We start from the raw sequence: 17886 nt of genomic DNA, 5'->3' as shown, positions 1-17886 counted from the left end.
GACTAGGCTCAGAGGCCCCCTGCTGGAGGCCTCGCAGCCCTGAATCACCCTGTCCCAGAATAGAGCAGCGAGGAGTCCCCTAGGCAATCTAGAGAAGAGCAGACAATCAGAGGGGCTGCTGGAGTGACCAATAAGTGGCCAGAAAGGCCAGATAAAAGGCAAGCAGCTGAGCAGAGCCTTCAGTTGCTGTGTGGAGCTCGATGAGGGAGGATCGGGTGCCTGGCTGGCTAGACGAACAGCAGGACTGTGGATAGCTCACTGCAGAGAGCTCACCAGACAGAACTGAGCCCAGCGAAGACTGCCGAAGACCGGGTGCCTGGCTGGCTGGATAGTATAGCAGCAGAGCCATCTAAAGGTCACTGGGGGCAGGCTGAACCCAGGAGACTGAGCACAAAACCTGGCCAGACCAGACGAGGATACCCAGATGGGCTCCACTGGTCTGGTTACAGACTGAATCTAGGGAGGGCTGCTCAGAAGGACACCAGCTGAGGGTACCGAGATGGGCCCCGGCTAGGTGTCTGAAGAAGGCAGTGCCTCTGGGAAGAGGCCTAAGAGCTATGGCCCCAAACCAGGGCTGTGATAAGAACTCAGGACTGTAAACCACAGAAGTGGGGGACAGTGTGTGCAGCTTGGACGGAGGGCTGAGCTGCCGAAAACCAGCTGAGAGAACCAGCAGCTGGGGGATGCTCGCGAGAGGCGGCTGCCACCCCGCTGAAAGAACAAAAAAACCCAGAGCAGCCTCAAACCTAACAGAGAGAAAGGGGGCCATTCATGAGAGGTGGGTGCTCCCCTCCCCTGAAAAAGAACTGTGTTTGCAGGCACTATTGGCCAAAGAAAAGGGGGCCCACATGAGAGGGGGGTGCTAACCCTTTTACAGGCCCTAAAACTAAACTGTTTGCTGAGAGGGAATGCCTGGGTCTAATAACTTAGTCATAGGGTGTGATGACAGATTACATAGCAGATGAAAAATGTGTGTAAAAATATAAGGAATACTTTATTTAAATCCCTACAGATAAAATATCATTATAAATACTGTAACAGATGGGCGATAATCACACATCAGAGGAAAATTGTACTAAACATGGGCAGTGCTAGCACTAACCTTATGTCTTATCTTAACTAATAAAAAAACCCTCAAAATAGAAGGAAAACGAGTTCCTTATCTGGGTAAAAGTGAGGAGCAGAAAAAAGGCTCCAGTACTTCTCAATGCATAATGTTAGCTGTGGTAGAGATGCCAACCTTACTGGATACATGATGGCAAAGGGTACATCCATTATTGTCCAAGGAAACTGCACAACATTCCTGTGAAATGACAATACTTGGGGGCGGGGAGGAAATCACTGCCATCTCCTGCTGTATTTTGCCACAGCCTAGAGTTAGGACACTCTCCTGCAACGTGCGAGATCAATTCCCTGCTCCACATAAGACATAGAAAGGGGAACTGAAGCAGGTCTCCCACATCTCAGGTGAGTGCCCTAACCACTGGACTAAAGGTTAAAAGGGAGGTAACCAGCTTTTCTGGCCATTTTGTGAACATCACGCTTTATTTCCTTTGCTTTTATTTTGAAAATGCCCAGAAATTAAATGTTTTATTCAACCAGAAACAAAACTTTTATCAACTTTTTCAATTCACCGTTTCCCCCACCCCAAATTTTCAGTTTTAGTTTAACCCAATTTTTTTTTTCAGAACTGCCAGTTATTTGTCCGGCTCTACATGTGAATGCATGTGTGTGCAAAATATGCATGTGGATGCAAATGTGTGTGCATGAGGTCATTACTTCTGTACTGAGGAATTTAAACTATTGAAATACAACCTGACTGTATTTTTCAAGTGTAGAAAACCAATAAGTTTCACAGCCCCTGTCTTGGGGATTTTTTCCAGCAGTTCTATTCATTTGCAATATTGACTTCCCTGGACACTCTTACTTCATTTCAGAATGGTGCTTCCTGCTTCTAGGTAAGAAGGCAGGGGAAATGTGGTGAATATTATAGAAAATAATGCAAGCCTATTCAGGGAGTTACTTTCCTGTCTGAATTCTTCACACTGTGTATAAATTGAACCTAGCAAATTTTTATTCGAATCCTGAATCTGAAATCCAAAGAGGAAACATCTGTACTTAGTAACAAAACAATGTACTTTCCCCATGTATTTTACACAATTGCTCTGCTTAATGGGGTTTCATCATTCCCCATGTGCAATCTATTTAAAAGCCATTCATGAGATGAATATTTACAGTTAGAGCTTTAGAGAATTATTGTGTAAAGTTGTACACCTACTGCGTAGCTGGAAATTGATATATTATGCACTACAGGGCATGTGATTAGCTGATGCTAAAAAAACAACAACCCTTACATACACTGAATTCTTCCACAGAAAGGGAGAATATGCTATTGTTTAGATAATAATACTGTATGAAAAGGTTAATCACAGTCTGACATTTGCACTATTGAATGAAAACATACTTGTGCTGAGGTTGTGAGTTTCCTTGATTAGAAGCTCTGTTTCCTGCTGGGATCTTTTCCAATACCAAGACATCTTGGTCATGTTCTTTGAGTCTTACTGTATTTGCTTCAACATCCTGCAAGACAAGTTATTTTTAATACTGTTACTGCACCTGACTTGGCTGCTTAATTACTTTTTAAAAATGAATGACTTTCAAATAACTTCAACAAAAACTGAGGAGCCAAGTCTCTGCGGCTGGTCCTTCCCATGTTTGTTTCCCTCTCTGCACCCTTTCTCCCTGCAGGCAGAGTGAAGAGGATCTGTAACTGGACTCTCCCGGTGGGCATGTGGAGAATCTCGGGGAAGTCTAGTGCAGCAGCCTCTAGGAAGGGGATCACAGGTATGAGGTGGGAAGAAAGCAGATTGCCAGAACCAGCCCTTCTCCTCACCTTTAAAATGTAGTAATTTCAACCCCTGCCCTTCCATGATCATCATTATCCATAATCTGGCATTTGTTGGCCATTCATTTTTAAATACTGTTCTTTTGGAAGGATGATAGAAGAATTATAAATCCTAGCCCAATAAATTGTTAGAGCTACTCAGAGTCTAGGGTGGAAACAATTTTATATACAAGTAAAACAAAGACAGAGCCAAAACTGGTGCACATTTAAACATAAATGAAAAGCAATTTGGCACCCAGGTTTTAGTACATCAGTGCAGTCTTTGAAATCCTGCTAAAATCAGACAGCAAGAGCTACATAAAACTCAACTGGAGTCTCTGGTCTCAGTACCTAAAGCATCTCACTCCTTATTAATTCAGGTGCCACTCAGTAGCAGCAAGAAAATTTTCAAGTACAGTGCTGTCTGAGCTGATTTTGTCATCACTCCAGCAGGCACATGGACATTCCAATGTAGGGTAATGATGTTTCTGGCCTTGTGTATTGTGGGATGTTCCCAAACAATCACAATCAGATCATCTGGGCCCAGGTTCAAGTTATAAACACCACAACTGAGCTTTTCTTCTAATATTAATAACCACAAAAATTGGGCCTGTACATCTTTCCAGATCCTTTGAGCAGGGGTCAATGTATTTTTCTGTAGTTTACTTAACGTACTACTTGGTTTTTTGTTTTTTTTCCTAGGATGTTACGTCTCTCTTCTTTAATTACAAGTTATTTCAAATGATGCTTCGGGTTGATTGTCATTTATTGATACTAATGACACAGGTTCTGAAAATGTTTGCAAGGTTAGAAAGCAGGCCACTGGAGGTGGCAAATATCAGAGGACCGGTGTTAGTGTCATGTCTTACCCAACACTTACCCTAAGTATTCTATTAAAGTCCTCCTTGTCTACTCTCAAGAAGTGGCAGTTATCTTCTCGTAAAACAATAGACGCTGCTCTTGGAGCATCATTCACTAGCGCTAACTTGCCAAAATCATCTCCTTCGTGTAGGGTACATACCACACCCTATAAACAGCAAAACATTTATACACAAAAATCATCATTATACTTCATCCCATTGAAATGCCATGTGCAAACACCAGACTTCAAAATCCAATATTAAAACAAATGTATTTGGCAGGAAATCAACAGCAAAAATAATGACTAGGAAACAATACTTGATAACTGCTTATTACTATTACCAGAGAAAGGCAAGAACACAAAAGAATGGGCTTGCTCTCTGAAATTAGACTCAGAGCAAAGGACTCTTCTGGCCTTGCTGATGACAGCAAGCTCTTGATTTAAAAAAAGAGACCATGCAAAATACAAATCTAGTTTGCTGAAGAACAGATTTGGAGTGAAATTCTCCTCTCCAACAGTGTCAGTCTCTGTTACCTATTCTGCTCTTTTCCCTAACACACATGCCCATGATGGATGTCCTGATCTAATGATAGGAGAATCTATGTGGAATGGCGGTACAAATTTTCATCTTCCAGTTTAGGTAAAGGAGGCTGATCATTCCTCATATACCAAGGAGGTCCTCACAGGAGGTGGGAACACCACTGTAATAAGTCAACAGACTGGTGGTAGAGGATTTGATCATTAGAAATATGAATAGCTGGATATGTGATGACTGTGAGAACTGTTCAGTGACTTACCAGCTATATAGATGACAGAGCTCACAAGACATCTAGATATGCCTCTAGTGAGTGCTGGAGAGTTGCTTGGTCATTTTATTTACTGACACTAAAGAGACAGAACCAGATCTTCAGCTGGTGTAAATCAGCACAGCTCCACTGACTTCAGCGTTACACCGATTTAACTGGCTGAAAATTTGGCCCACAGGGTGGAGTGAGAGATAACCTAGAAGCTAAATCTGGATGAATAAGAAAAAGCCTTAACACTGGGACCTCTATGGTAGCTCTCACTGAAATGCTTAGAGTTCCACATTCAGGTCCAGCATGAGAAAATGTCAGGGGAGATTTTCAAAGGCACAAAGTGTAGTTAGGTGCCGAACTACCATTAAAAGTCAAAAGGTTTTAAGAGCTCCCACATTCATCGGTGAAAATCTCCCTCATAAATAGGAAATTTATTAGGGATACTTTCTGGGCTTTACCTTAACTAAAATGAGAACAGATTGCTGTCACAAAAATTGACAATTTTGGAGGGTTATTTAAAGTAGGAATTGAAGGAAAACTGACGGGTACAGAGGAGCACACAGGTCAGATAAAGACATCAGCTAATATAAGTGAATATGGTGGTAAAGGCCCGGACAAAAAATCCTGATGAAATGGAGGAGTGACAGCTCACCAGGACTGAATGGTATTCATCCAAGAGTTCTGAAGGACATAAGAACAGAATGGCTCAGCTACTAATAAAAATATACACTCTCTCATTAAGATCAACTACTATGCCAGAGAATTGGAAGGTAGCCAGTGCTGTACTTTAGTTTTCTAAAAGGTAATGGCCTGATGTTGCGAATTACAGACTAGTAAATCTTTCTCAGTGCTGGGTGAATGCAGATCTGCCAAGTCTACTATTTTCCACCGTACAGTACAATTTTTTGTAACTTTCTATAGAGAAACTTGAGTGATGTACTAGTTTTTCTGAGGCACGGCTTAGAGTTCAATGTGTAGGATTTTATATGAAAGTTTGTGTGTGGGAAGAAATAAGTGGTGACCTTAAAATGTTTCAAAGTCATTTGTCTCCTTAACTTTTCAAAATGTAGGTTTATTGGAATCCAGATTCCTCAGTCTCTTGCAAACATCTCCCTTTAAGCAAATGTTTTTCTCAAATAACAACAACTTAGGGAGAGTACTAACAGGTTCTCCTCCCCACGATTCTGCCAAATTAAAGAGCCATCTTCTATCAGAAATCTCTTCCCCATGGAAGTAACAGAAGACTGTGATCAAGTCACCTCTTCACCTTCTCTTGCATAAATTAAATAGACTGAGCTTCTTAAGTGTCTGACTAGAATACAGGTTTTTCACACCTCAAATCATTATTGAAGCTCTTTTCTGAACCTGTTCCAATTTTTCAACTTTTTAAAAAGTATTCCAGTAATAATCTTACTAATGCCATACACAGAGATATTAATTCCCTACTTTTACTTGATATCCCCTGTTTATCCAAGGATAGTGTCCAAGGATAGTGTCCCGCTTCTTAGCCATGGCATTGCAGTGGGAGCTCACATTCAGATGCTTATCCACCATTACCCAAAAATCCTTTTCAGTGTCACTGCTACCCAGGATACTACATTTTTTGTTTCTAAATAGATGACCTTACATTTGGTATATATTCAAATAAGCCCACCTTACCAGGCGATCCAGATTTGTCTGTATAACTGACCGGTCACCATCATTATTTACTATGCCACCAATATTTGTGTCATCTGCAAATTTTACCAGCAATGATCTTATTTTTTATCATTGATAAAGATATTGAATAGCATTGGGCCAAGAACAGACCACTGTGGGATCTCACTAGAAGTGCCTCCATAGGATGAGGAGTCCCCATTTATGATTATTATTTTATTTCTGTCAGTTAACCAATTTTTAATCCATTTAATATGGATTACATTGACTTTGTATAGTGCTAATTTCTTTATCAGATGTCTGTGGGACTAAGTCAAATGACCAGAAGAAATTTAAGTGTTGCTACAGCTGTGTTGGTCCCAGGATATTAGAGAGACATGGTGGGTGAGATAATATCTTTTATTGGACCAACTTCTGTTGGTGAAACAGACAAGCTTTCGAGTTTACTGAGAGCTCTTCATGTCTGGAAAGTACTCAGAGTGTCACAACTAAATACAAGGTGGAACAGATTGTTTAGCATAAGTAGCTAACACATATTCTGAGAGAGATAAGGTGGGTGAGGGAATATATTTTTTCTCTCCTTCCCCCCGCCCCATGACTGGAGAGGTGTTAATGGCCATTTCTCCTTGAATGGTCCATTGAAATATTTCCCAGACCTGAAGAAGATCTCTGTAGAGCTCAGAAGCTTGTCTCTCTCACCAACAGAAGTTGGTCCAATAAAAGATATTATCTAACCTGCCTTGTCTCTAATATCTTGGGACCAACATGACTACACCACCACTGCATACATATTCTAAGAGACCACTCAAGGTGAAGTGACCCATTAACACCTCCTCAGTCATAGGAGAAAAATCCTTTTCAGTGTCACTGCAATTCAGGATACTGTCTAGTCTTTTTTCTCCGATGACTAGAGGGGTGTTAATATCCAACTTCACCTTGAAGGATCCCTTGAAATATGGGTTAACTACTTATGCTAAACAATCTATTCCACCTTGTATTCAGTTGTGACACTCTGAGTATCTTTCCTGGACCTGAAGAAAAGCTCTGTGTAGCTCGAAAGCTTGTTTCTTTCACCAGCAGAATTTGGCCCAATAAAAGACCCACCTTGTCTCTTGCAGAAATTTAAGATACTTTATCAGTGACATTTATCAATCAAAAATTCTATCATGTTTATTTGACACCACCTATGTTCCATAAAACCCTGCTGACTGGCATTAGTTATGCTATCATCCTTTAATTCTTTACTGATTGCATCACATATCTGCCTTTCCAGAATTTTGCTCAGGATCAATCTCAGACTAACCAGTCAATAGTTACCTGGGTCATCCTATTTATCCTTTTTACAAAAGTAACTTTCTTTGATTCCTTTAGAACTTCCCAGTAGAAGGAGTCCGAAGATGGAAGACAAATAGATTATATGTGTGGAAAGCTTCCACATGAAGAAAGACATTAGGACTGTTTAATTTAGAGAGGAGAGAAATCAGAGGCATGACAGTGATATAGAAAATAATGAATGGCATACAGAAGGTAAAAATCAGGTACTCTTATCTATATACCCTTTCTCAAAAGAATGAAGGATAATTTAATAATATCAAAAGGCAACATATTTAAAACTGAGAAAAGGAAATATTCTTTTTACACAGTTTATAATTAATCTCTGGAACTCTTTGCCACAATATATCACTAAGGTGAAAAAGATCAGTAAGATTCTGAAAGGATTTGACATTTATATGGTTAAGGAGAGAATGCACAGTTACATGAGACAGGATAAAAAAATTCTTAGAAGGGATATAAGCCCCGTTATGCTTTGGGACATAAGTTGACTATTAACTGTCAGGGATTAGGAAGTAACTTCCTCTATGAGCAGGTTATTTCCTATCTGACCACTATAGGGATTCTTGTACCTTCCTCCAAGTACCTGGTACGAAAGCAGAATATGTAGTAGATATCTTCACTCTTTTAGGGTCATTTTTGCCTTAAATCAGAAGGAAAACTAAGGGCTCCGTTTTCTAACCTTTACTAGTGTGAGTCATCCTTACCCACATGAACAGACCATTTGAAGCCACTTAATGGGAGAACCCTTGTGGGGGAGAGTTGAAGAACTCACATCAGTCTGTGTCAATTTATTCAGAAAGTACTATACATATATATATATATTATTTAAAATGGAAACATACTTAAAGGGATCATTTTTAATGGTTTATCAAAGGACATTAAAAAAATACTCTAAAGAGAGGTGACACATTAATTACATTGAAAATACCTATATAGCTTCTTCAACATTAGTTATACATGCTTAAATAATTAGACATGAAATGGCATAAAAGGAAATACAGAATTATATCTTCATGTTATGGTAAAAGGTTGGTAAGATGAACAATACTTTTTTGTATTTAAAGTTCCTGTATACAAATGATTATACTTTGTGAAGCGATAATAAAATTTAAGCTAACATATGATGGTTCATATGTGATCATGCTCACAAATGGTAATACTTGTGAATGAATGACCAATCAGAGAAAAGTGGAAAACCACTAGCCAATGGGCAGAGAGCCCAAGGGTGGAGTTAAACTGACACGACAGCATATGGTGTTGGATCTGTTCATGGAGAGTAAGAACAGCATGCAGAACAAAAGGAGAAAGTTAGGGTGAACCTCAGGCTGCAAAAAGGAAAAGTTAAGAAGGATTTTAGCCTTCCCAGTAACCAAAAGTGAAGAGATTTAATATTTTCAGGATAAAAATTCGATAGATTTCACAAAGCTAGAATCTGTTTAGATAGATGAAGTAGGGTGAACCAAAGGCTTTGGCCTTTAGAACAGGGCAAAAACGGCCTTGAAGGTATAAAAGAGGTGATCCACTAATTGAGGGTTAGTGGTTGGAACCAGGGAGTGTCAGACTATGACTGCCAAAATCATTTGGCAGCAGATCTGAGAATAAATACAAGTCTTGGAATCATTTCCCAGTAGAGCAATGGGCCCATATGATAGACCAAAGCAACAACCCAGAAGGAAGCAGTTGATCTTACATCCCCAAAGGACTGTGGCAACCATGATGTGGCCACAGGGCTTAGCTAAGGCTAGGAAAGTCAAAGGGATGTGGCTACGTCTACACTATGAGCTAGGCACGACTCCCCTGCTCATGTATGCATACTTGCACTAGCTCGATGAGAGCTAGCAAGAATACAAAGAGCAGCACAGCCCCAGTAGCATAGGGAGTGGCTAGCTGTGCCAAGTACAAACCTGCCTGAAACCAGCGAGTACGTCTTCAGCACAGCAAAGCCAGGCCTCCGCTGCCGGTACCCAGGCTGCTGCAGCTACACTGCTAGCCTTCGATGAGAGCTAGTGTGAGTGCCTGTGCGGGAGCAGGGGAATCACACCACAGCTCATTGGGTAGATGTAGCCTACATGTGAATTTGGGCATTATTTTTTGCTGTGTTGAATGTAGCTACATAGGGATTATAATGCTATAACTTGGGGCAGTTTCGTAGTTGGCTATCAGTGAATGAAAACAAAGCTATATTAAGACAATGTCAGCACTATGGTGTGACAGCTACTATTGCAATTAAAGCAGTAACTACTGCTAAGTGCTAAATATGTGTGATATTTAGCTAAGGAGTCACTGAGTATCTTGAAGAGGGTGTGCTAGGACATAATGTTTGTGTTTGACTTAAACCACTTTGTAGTACAAGTGTGGCGGTAACTGCACTGAGTTATATTCAGGTGGTCTATAGTCTTGAAATTGTAAATATACACACAAATTATAGTCCTGAAATTATACATCAGTCATGTAAAAGCATCATAAATAAAATAATTTGGAATAATTTCTTGATTAAAAACTGAAAACAATATTCTACTTTTTACCCCAAACAACATAATCTTGCTGTAAGTCAAACTGTATTCCAGGAAAGTTTATTCTTACAGTCCCAGTAATAAAAAGAATAATAAAAGGTTTTCAAAAATACCTTGCCATAAATGACTACATTTACCGATCCCTTTAGGATAATGTACCAAGAAGTACCTTCTTCTCCCTGATTGAATACTACAAAAAAGAGAAAAGATTTTATGCTGAGAATATAGGTGCCTTTTAGCATAAGTGGGCCAGACTCTTCCCTCAGTTACACCAATATAAAATAACTACACTGAAGTCATTTTAGTTGGTCTTACCGTCTTGAAAAAGGTCACATTATGATTTAAAAGCAATTTTCTTTTGATTTGAGACAAAAAAAATACTAATAATTTTATAATATTTGTATGAAGCCCTCTTTTTTCTAAGACAATACTAGAAGCAGCTGTAATTTGCCATTTCTTTATAGGCGTCTTTATGAACTTTATGTTATCAATTGCTAACTGATACATAGATTTGGATCTTACAGGATGCTGAGTGATCTAACCCTAATACTTAAAGTGCTGAGAACTTGACATTAATTTTCCAGTGCTTCTCTATATATAAAGTTCAAAACAATCGCATTTTAAATATTTTTATACACAAAGCTGGGCTTCTGAATACCATGAGAATAACATTTTCATTAGCGTATGATACAACTAAAATCCATTTTAATTAGAGATGAGTCCCAACCAAAACCCCAAATACAAACACCCCCAAACATTAGTGGGCACAGAAGTCCAAATAGCAATCCAGAGACGTTTTGCAACTGGCCACTCACATGTTCTGAACAGCCAGCTTTGGAGTATTCAAGTTTTGCATAGTAATTTAAATACTTGTCTAAAACCACACATGAGAAGAAAAGATATGGTTGGATCCCTTTTACTTACAGACAGTTCCTGCTTTGGGATGTGACTCAAAGATTAGAACACCTGCTAATTCTCGCTTTACCTTAAAATAAAGAGAGAAGAATTATAGGTTTTCTGTGTACTGCATTTTTGGTGCTAAATGTAACAGTTTGCCAATGGGCACCATTCTGCTCCCATTGACTTAACTGGGAGCAGGGTCAGGATCAACATGTATTAAATTACATACAGATTTGGGGCCAGACCATGGTTTAAGCAATTGGTCACAAATAAGGGAGATGAGGAAGGGCTATTCAGAAACAGAAGTCCCCAAAAGAATTTTAGCTGACTCAGCTGAAAGTCCACTTCCAGACCTAGAAGTGGCACTGGCAACACACAGTGCCTGTGTTTGGTGCCTCAACTATGGGTAGCTTCTTGGCATGGGATGGAAAGAGTCCTGGGACCCTCAACCTCCATCCTCAACCTCTACCAAAAAGGGCCAACCACTATTCAGCCCTTTTTTGGCAATGAGTTATAAATAAAAAAAAACAACAACCAAAACACTTACTGTGGTAGAAAGATGAGATAAGGCCTTAATGTGAATAAGTTCTTCATATATAATTTCTAGATCATCTACAGTTCTCTGGCCAGGTCTACAAAGGAAAGACAAAAACAACAAAATACCAAAAAAAAAAAAAACCAACACCAACCCCCACAAAAACCCACCCCAAAACAAACTCCTAAGGAGTAATGTTTGCAGAATGAGTTCAAAGGGTCAGTTAAGTGCCTTTATATTTCTTAACTATAAAAATAAATTTGCTCTGAATAAGCTTTATATCATAATAAACTCTAACATAACTATTTAAAGTGTTTCTTGTTGGGAAACAAAATGTAACTAACAAGGAAAGAAGAATATTATATATGCTGTACATTTGAAAGTCATCCTTCAACCTATTGGCTAATTAGAAATGGACGAGAACCTTAACACTGTTCTGTGAATATACACTTGGGGGGAAAAAAGTAATAAAAGGAATTTTCTGAGCTATTTTTGCTCCACTTATTGTTCATTATCTTAATATTCCAGTCAACTAATTTCTAGGAAGTATGTTCATGGAATCAGTGAATTTTAGAGTGAATTTTGAATGTGTATATGTGAGTATTTATACTAGAAACCAGGTTCTAAGTGTTATGTTTTTCCAGTCAGTAAACAAAAATATCATGTGGCCTGTGTGTCCAATCAAAACCAACCCACACAACTTGAATTGTGAATATTGAACACTCACAATAAGCTTCTCATAGATACTCTATAGACCATGAATTAGTCAACAAATGACTTGAACAGAGAATAAATTTTGTAAGTTGCTCAGAGACAATTTGTGAACAAACAAACAAACAAAAAAGCATGACTATTCTAAATCAATCATTTTCTGCGAATTTTCAGCTCTAAAAATTATACAAAACAATATTTACTAAAGAACCTAATGAGCTTTTTCAAGGTGATGGAAATTTTGCAAAACCATTTGTACCAATTAAGTGTGGAACAATAAACTTTAATGAAAACATCCTAAAATACAGTGGAAGACTAATATCACTTTTGAAAAAAAGTGTTTTTAACCTTTTTTTAAAAAAAGTGGGAATCAGATGGAGACAGATGTTCTGAAGTAGTGAGTTCTACACCCTAACATCCTCCAGATCAAGAGTTCAATTATGTATGTTCATAGCAATGAAAAGATTCCCAAATGGAGTTAGCTCACAGCACTATTCTTTAGTTTTGTATGTTGATAAGGGCCTCTTTTATTTACTACCTCTACTAGGCCCTACTCTGGTCAATTCATGCTGGAAGCTCCCATTAATATTAATGGCAAACATATTCGATGAGAGAACAATCCTTCCGCAGTGCAATAGCAAAAGAGAGTCTCCACACTGATTGGGGTATTTTGAGTTTCTGAAAAGCACATGTAATTGGGATAATTTTGGGGACATTAACAACTAACACTGAAGTGCTCAGGACTGATGTATGCTAGAGAGGTTACCTTTGAGTAACTCCACACCTAAAGGATACATTAAATTGACTATGATTAAGGGCTGTAGGGACCTCTGAGTATATTCCAACTCCTTTCCCCTCACCAGAACCTCTTAAGTTTAAATGTGCACCACAACCTTATTTTGTACAGGACCATTCCTCTGTGATGTAACTCCACGGAGGCCAATGGAGTTACACCACAGACAAATATGACACAAAAACTGTTTCACAAACACTTTGGAGCAGTGGTTCTCAACCTTTCCAGACTACTGTACTCCTTTCAGGAGTCTGATTTGTCCTGCATACCCCAAGTTTCACCTCATTTAAAAACTACTTGCTTACAAAATCAGACATAAAAATTCCAAACTGTTACAGCACACAATGGCTGAGAAATTGCTTACTTTCTCATTCTTACCATATAGTTAGAAAATAAATCGATTGGAATACATTGTACTTACATTTCAGTGTGATACTTGAGCCTGTTTATCACTTGTCAGCCTGTCTGAAGCCTGAGCTCCGTCGCCCGGGGCTGAAGCATGTAATAGTTTCAAGCAGCCCCCTGTGGCATGGGGCCCCAGCAATTGCCCTGCTTGCTACCCCCTAACACTGTCCCTGCATTTGCAACCCCCTTAAACCAATCCCGTGACCCTCCCCCAGGGGTCACAACCCCCACACTGAGAAACACTGACCTAGATGGAGACCTCTATGTACCCCAAAGGTTATACATTCCCCTGGTTGAGGATCACTGCTTTACAGCACCAAATAATTCCACAGTATATGGTATAAATCACAGAAAGCAGTGATACAAATACATTTCATGGCAAATAAATTATTCAATCATAGGGCCAACATCAGAGGGAGGGAGCAATCAGAAGGTATAAGCAGGGGAGGAAAGCAAGGTTTTAAGATTAGGTTTGAAAAATGGGAGGAAGGTAGGGAGATACAGAAAGCTTGGTCTAGATGGCAGGAGCCGCAGAGAAGTTTTCCACACGAGTATTGAAAACAGTTTAGTGCAGGGTCCTTAACTCTAGCTTTCTGCTACATATGACATCCAAAGTGTTAAGAATACAGTTGAATCTTTGAACAGCCCTCTAAGATATGTAACAATGGTGCTTTTTGAAAGAAACTTTTCCAAAAAATATTCAGTACAACAGGAGATGCCAGTATCTAGAGGGTCAGAGAACCACATTAAAAATGAATATATTGCTCTGTAAGTTGTATGTCTAATCACCTGTTGGAGCAACAGACTAACTAAATCATTTATGAGAGAGATGGGGAGAGATTTGTTGCAGCACCTAGCAATCTTTTCACTCTGGAGTTAGGGTATTTCATCTTTTCCTAAAAAGGAATTGGTTGGAGATGTCTACTGGTAAAAAGTAGTAGTGAAGAGATCATACAAAATATAAGATAAATCGACCTCTCTTGTCTGCCAGGCAAGCTAAATTTTTCATTTGTTCTACATTTACCAATGGCATGTACTTATTATTATTATACAGATGAAAGGACACCTTAGCATAAAGATAGCATGGATGGAATTATGCTTTTCTTACACAGAACAGAATAAATTGTACAGGGAATAACAGAAATTGATTTGGTACTGCTCTGCCTTCTAGTGACTCTTAAAATGTTCACTTTCCAGTTGCCTTTACTATAAACAATTGGTCAAAATTTTGCTCTCAAGTACAAGGGTGAAGCCCACACTTGGTTCAGTGGAGATGCATCAGTATAAGTGAGAATATAACTCAGCCCAATGTGCCCTCTTCAGTAAAACAAGCTCTGTATCCTAAGCTAGTACATAGTGTCTTTCACTGTGTATTCTTCTGCCATAATAAGACAACATGAGGTAAGGCTTTAACAGTTAAAACCGATATATTCTTTAAGTAAGCAATAGTATTAATCACATTTGATGTGTACAAAGCAGCATGTCTGGATAAATGGGAAAAGATATACATCAATTAAAAAATAACGATTATGTCCAATTGCATGAGATCTCTTCTGAGAAACAGATATATTCTTCTGTTGATGTGTTCATTTGTCTTCCTTTAGCATTACTAAGACTATCACACATGACATGGGGAGGAGTGGAAATCTATAGTGGATGTACCCAGTCTTTATTTCTGCTTCTCCAGATGTCACATGGAGAGATATTAGGCATCACTGCTTCGGTTAAACCTGTGTGGTGCCCCACTGATATAGATTTGTAGGATCCTGCTGTGTAAAGACCTAGTTTCTGCAGGAGACACATTCTAGCAGCAATGCCTGGTTATACACAGGATAATAAATGGGGATAGACAGAGAACCAGACTACTCATTAATGGATGGGAGACCTCAGGTGATATTAAGTGATCAATAAATACTGTTCACTGTTTGGGGAATTTATCAAGGTCAGAGACACTGAGCTTCTCTTTACTAGAATGTGGACAAAAATACAGAATTTGCTTAACCATCAAGAAACCATGTATGTGCTGGAAAGGTCACTTACTATTTTTATTACACTTCTGATCCCAAACTTTGAGATGATAAAAACTGAGTTGGGACTAGCTGAGGGCCAGTATAACTTTATTTTACACAAATATAAACATATAAACACATTACAGTGGCAGCTAAAGTGAACACAGATTTCATAAAGGTTCATATCTTTTCCGTAATGATTCTAAATATTGAATCTTTCCGTGGTATGCCCTCACAGTGAAAGCAAGACAATAGGCTACTTTTAGCTGTCACTAATATATGTGTGTGTGTGTGTGTCACCATATTATGGAAGAAGGCCATTTAAATCTGTCTATTCAGATGTTGGCCCTATGATTGAATAATTTATTTGAATACTTTATTTGCCACGAAATGTATTTGTATCACTGCTTTCTGTGATTTATACCATATACTGTGGAATTATTGATTCAGGACTCCTGGACAATTTCCTTAAATTCCATTTTATCACATATTTATCTTGTATTATCATGCAAACCTCAGTAAGAGGGAAGGCAGAAAAATATCTGAATTTTATCTCAGTGCTAATTTTTGACTGATTTCAAGCTAATGGTGAAAAATCCCATTGGCTTATATAAAATCAGAATATGGCCTTTCAGGAAAAAGATCACTATAGTTGTGTCCACTTAAAACCAGGCTGAATTTGGCATTAGAACCAAATTTTTCCGGGGTAAGAGAGTACATTCATGGTGCTATATAAATGGTTGTTAGCAATTACAACATTTATTTTGCTATATATTGTGTCCTCTTCTATTTTCCTTGTACAGTATACTTTTATTTTCCTTTCTATAACATGATGCATACCCACCATATTTTTAAAAGTGTGAGCCAAGGTAAGGTCCCCGGGACACAGAGAGTTTATTAGTGATCACATGTGTTCTTATGAACACTAAGAAGAAATCTGTAGCATAGATTTATTGTTTTAAGAGTCATGCTGCTAACATACTACAACTTAGAGTATAAGACTGCAAAAGAGAATATATATTACTGTATCACCTCCTAAGTTAAATACTACGTCTAAGGCTCATTTTTCACCTTATAGACAGACTTCTGTCATTAGTGTCTGGCTTTATACTATATTTATACCATGTTTAATTAGGTCCTACCATCATTCATGCTACAGCTAAACATATTAAACACAAACTAAAAAATAGAAAGAAAAAAACCCAACAGTTTCAGGATGTCATTCTCATACTGAAGGATTGAAGAGCTTGCAAGTTAGAGCTATGTTAGACCTAAAATATTTTCCCAAGAACCTACTACAGGTCTCCACCTGTGATAGCAGGCATTGTGAGATAGCAGGGAGCTATGTTTGCAGCTTCAGAAAAAGCTAATTTCACATTCACAATGTATGTGTGTTTTTTTCAAATACCAATAGCAACAAGAGCCTGTCAAAAATTTCCCTGAAGCTCTATTCTGTTTTTTAAACTATAGAACATTCTTTCATAGTTTGACAGTTAAAATGCTGCAGTTAATGTAATAAACAGAGAATTTTTTAAGTTGGCTGTCAAAACAAGCGACACTTTTTACTAGAGAGTTGCAGATTGCGAACAATAGAAAGTACCTTTCAAGGCAACAGCTTCATTATACAATCAAATTCTCAAAGTAATTGTCTCATCAAAGAATATTGTCCTATTTGTTTCCTGGTAATTATCTGAGCTTTGCAACCTCTCCGGAAATGGTGACTATTATAAAAGCAGCTGTGTTGGTTTGCAAATTGGGGGTCCTGCTCAGGTTGACGCAGAGCCAATGTCCCTGAGGCCCTGACACATCCTTGAACTCCTGGCAGGTGTAATGGTGTCTAATGAATACTGCTAGGCCTTTGAGGATCCACTGAGGTTTCAAAGGCATTGATACATCTTAGCACAGACTTCTAAGCTAAGTAGATGCCCAACTTCCAGTAATGTAATGTACGAAAAGTGAGCTATATAACAGTTGCTAATATGGTACCGTAGGCTGAAAATATGAAATATGTTCTCTCTGTTCCCAACACCTCATGGAATATCCTTAGAGGATTTTCCATGGGGCTCTGGCCTGTGGAGGTGAAGAGAGGACATATGGAGGCGGAACAGACACTATCCCCAGCAACATTCCCCCACCCTTCTCTGAACTGTCTGGAAGGAGTTAGGGTGATAATTATCACTGATCTTGTCAGTATTAACTTATATTGGTTGTGCTGAGTCCAGGGAAAGCCACCATATGCAGAAGGATTCGGTGGGCACGTAATCATCGTAGTCCATGGGAACACTTCTACAGAAGCCATGCAACCATTAGGTGGTGAGGGGCTAGGAAGTGGTGCAAAAGTATGTGTCAATAGCAGAGATGGTTCTGGTCTCCACCATTCTCTGTTAGTCCCTGAGTTTGATAGGTCAACTCCCATCTATTCATGGATTTGAGGAGTTCTGCTCCCCATCTCCATGGAAGACAGATAGGAAAACTCCATGAGTGAA

The 17886-nt window shown here is 38.9% G+C and overlaps 1 protein-coding gene across 6 annotated transcripts in view; it reads right to left on the bottom strand.

Annotated features, from left to right (window-relative positions):
- Positions 1–17886, bottom strand: part of RAPGEF4 (Rap guanine nucleotide exchange factor 4) — a 223193-nt gene that overhangs the window by 47805 nt on the left and 157502 nt on the right. For all 6 annotated transcript variants that reach the window (XM_043525449.1, XM_037912838.2, XM_037912835.2 and 3 more), the window contains 5 exons: positions 11495–11579; positions 10972–11032; positions 10161–10237; positions 3765–3911; positions 2465–2580 (listed from right to left, as the gene is read on the bottom strand). In XM_043525449.1, coding sequence (XP_043381384.1) covers positions 2465–2580; positions 3765–3911; positions 10161–10237; positions 10972–11032; positions 11495–11579 — 486 coding nt within the window. The remainder of the gene's footprint in view (positions 1–2464; positions 2581–3764; positions 3912–10160; positions 10238–10971; positions 11033–11494; positions 11580–17886) is intronic.

Source organism: Chelonia mydas, chromosome 11, assembly GCF_015237465.2.
Source record: "Chelonia mydas isolate rCheMyd1 chromosome 11, rCheMyd1.pri.v2, whole genome shotgun sequence".
In the NCBI taxonomy this organism is placed as follows: domain Eukaryota; kingdom Metazoa; phylum Chordata; order Testudines; family Cheloniidae; genus Chelonia; species Chelonia mydas.
The sequence above is the reverse complement of the archived record's forward strand: the minus strand, read 5'-3'. Positions and strand labels throughout refer to the sequence as shown.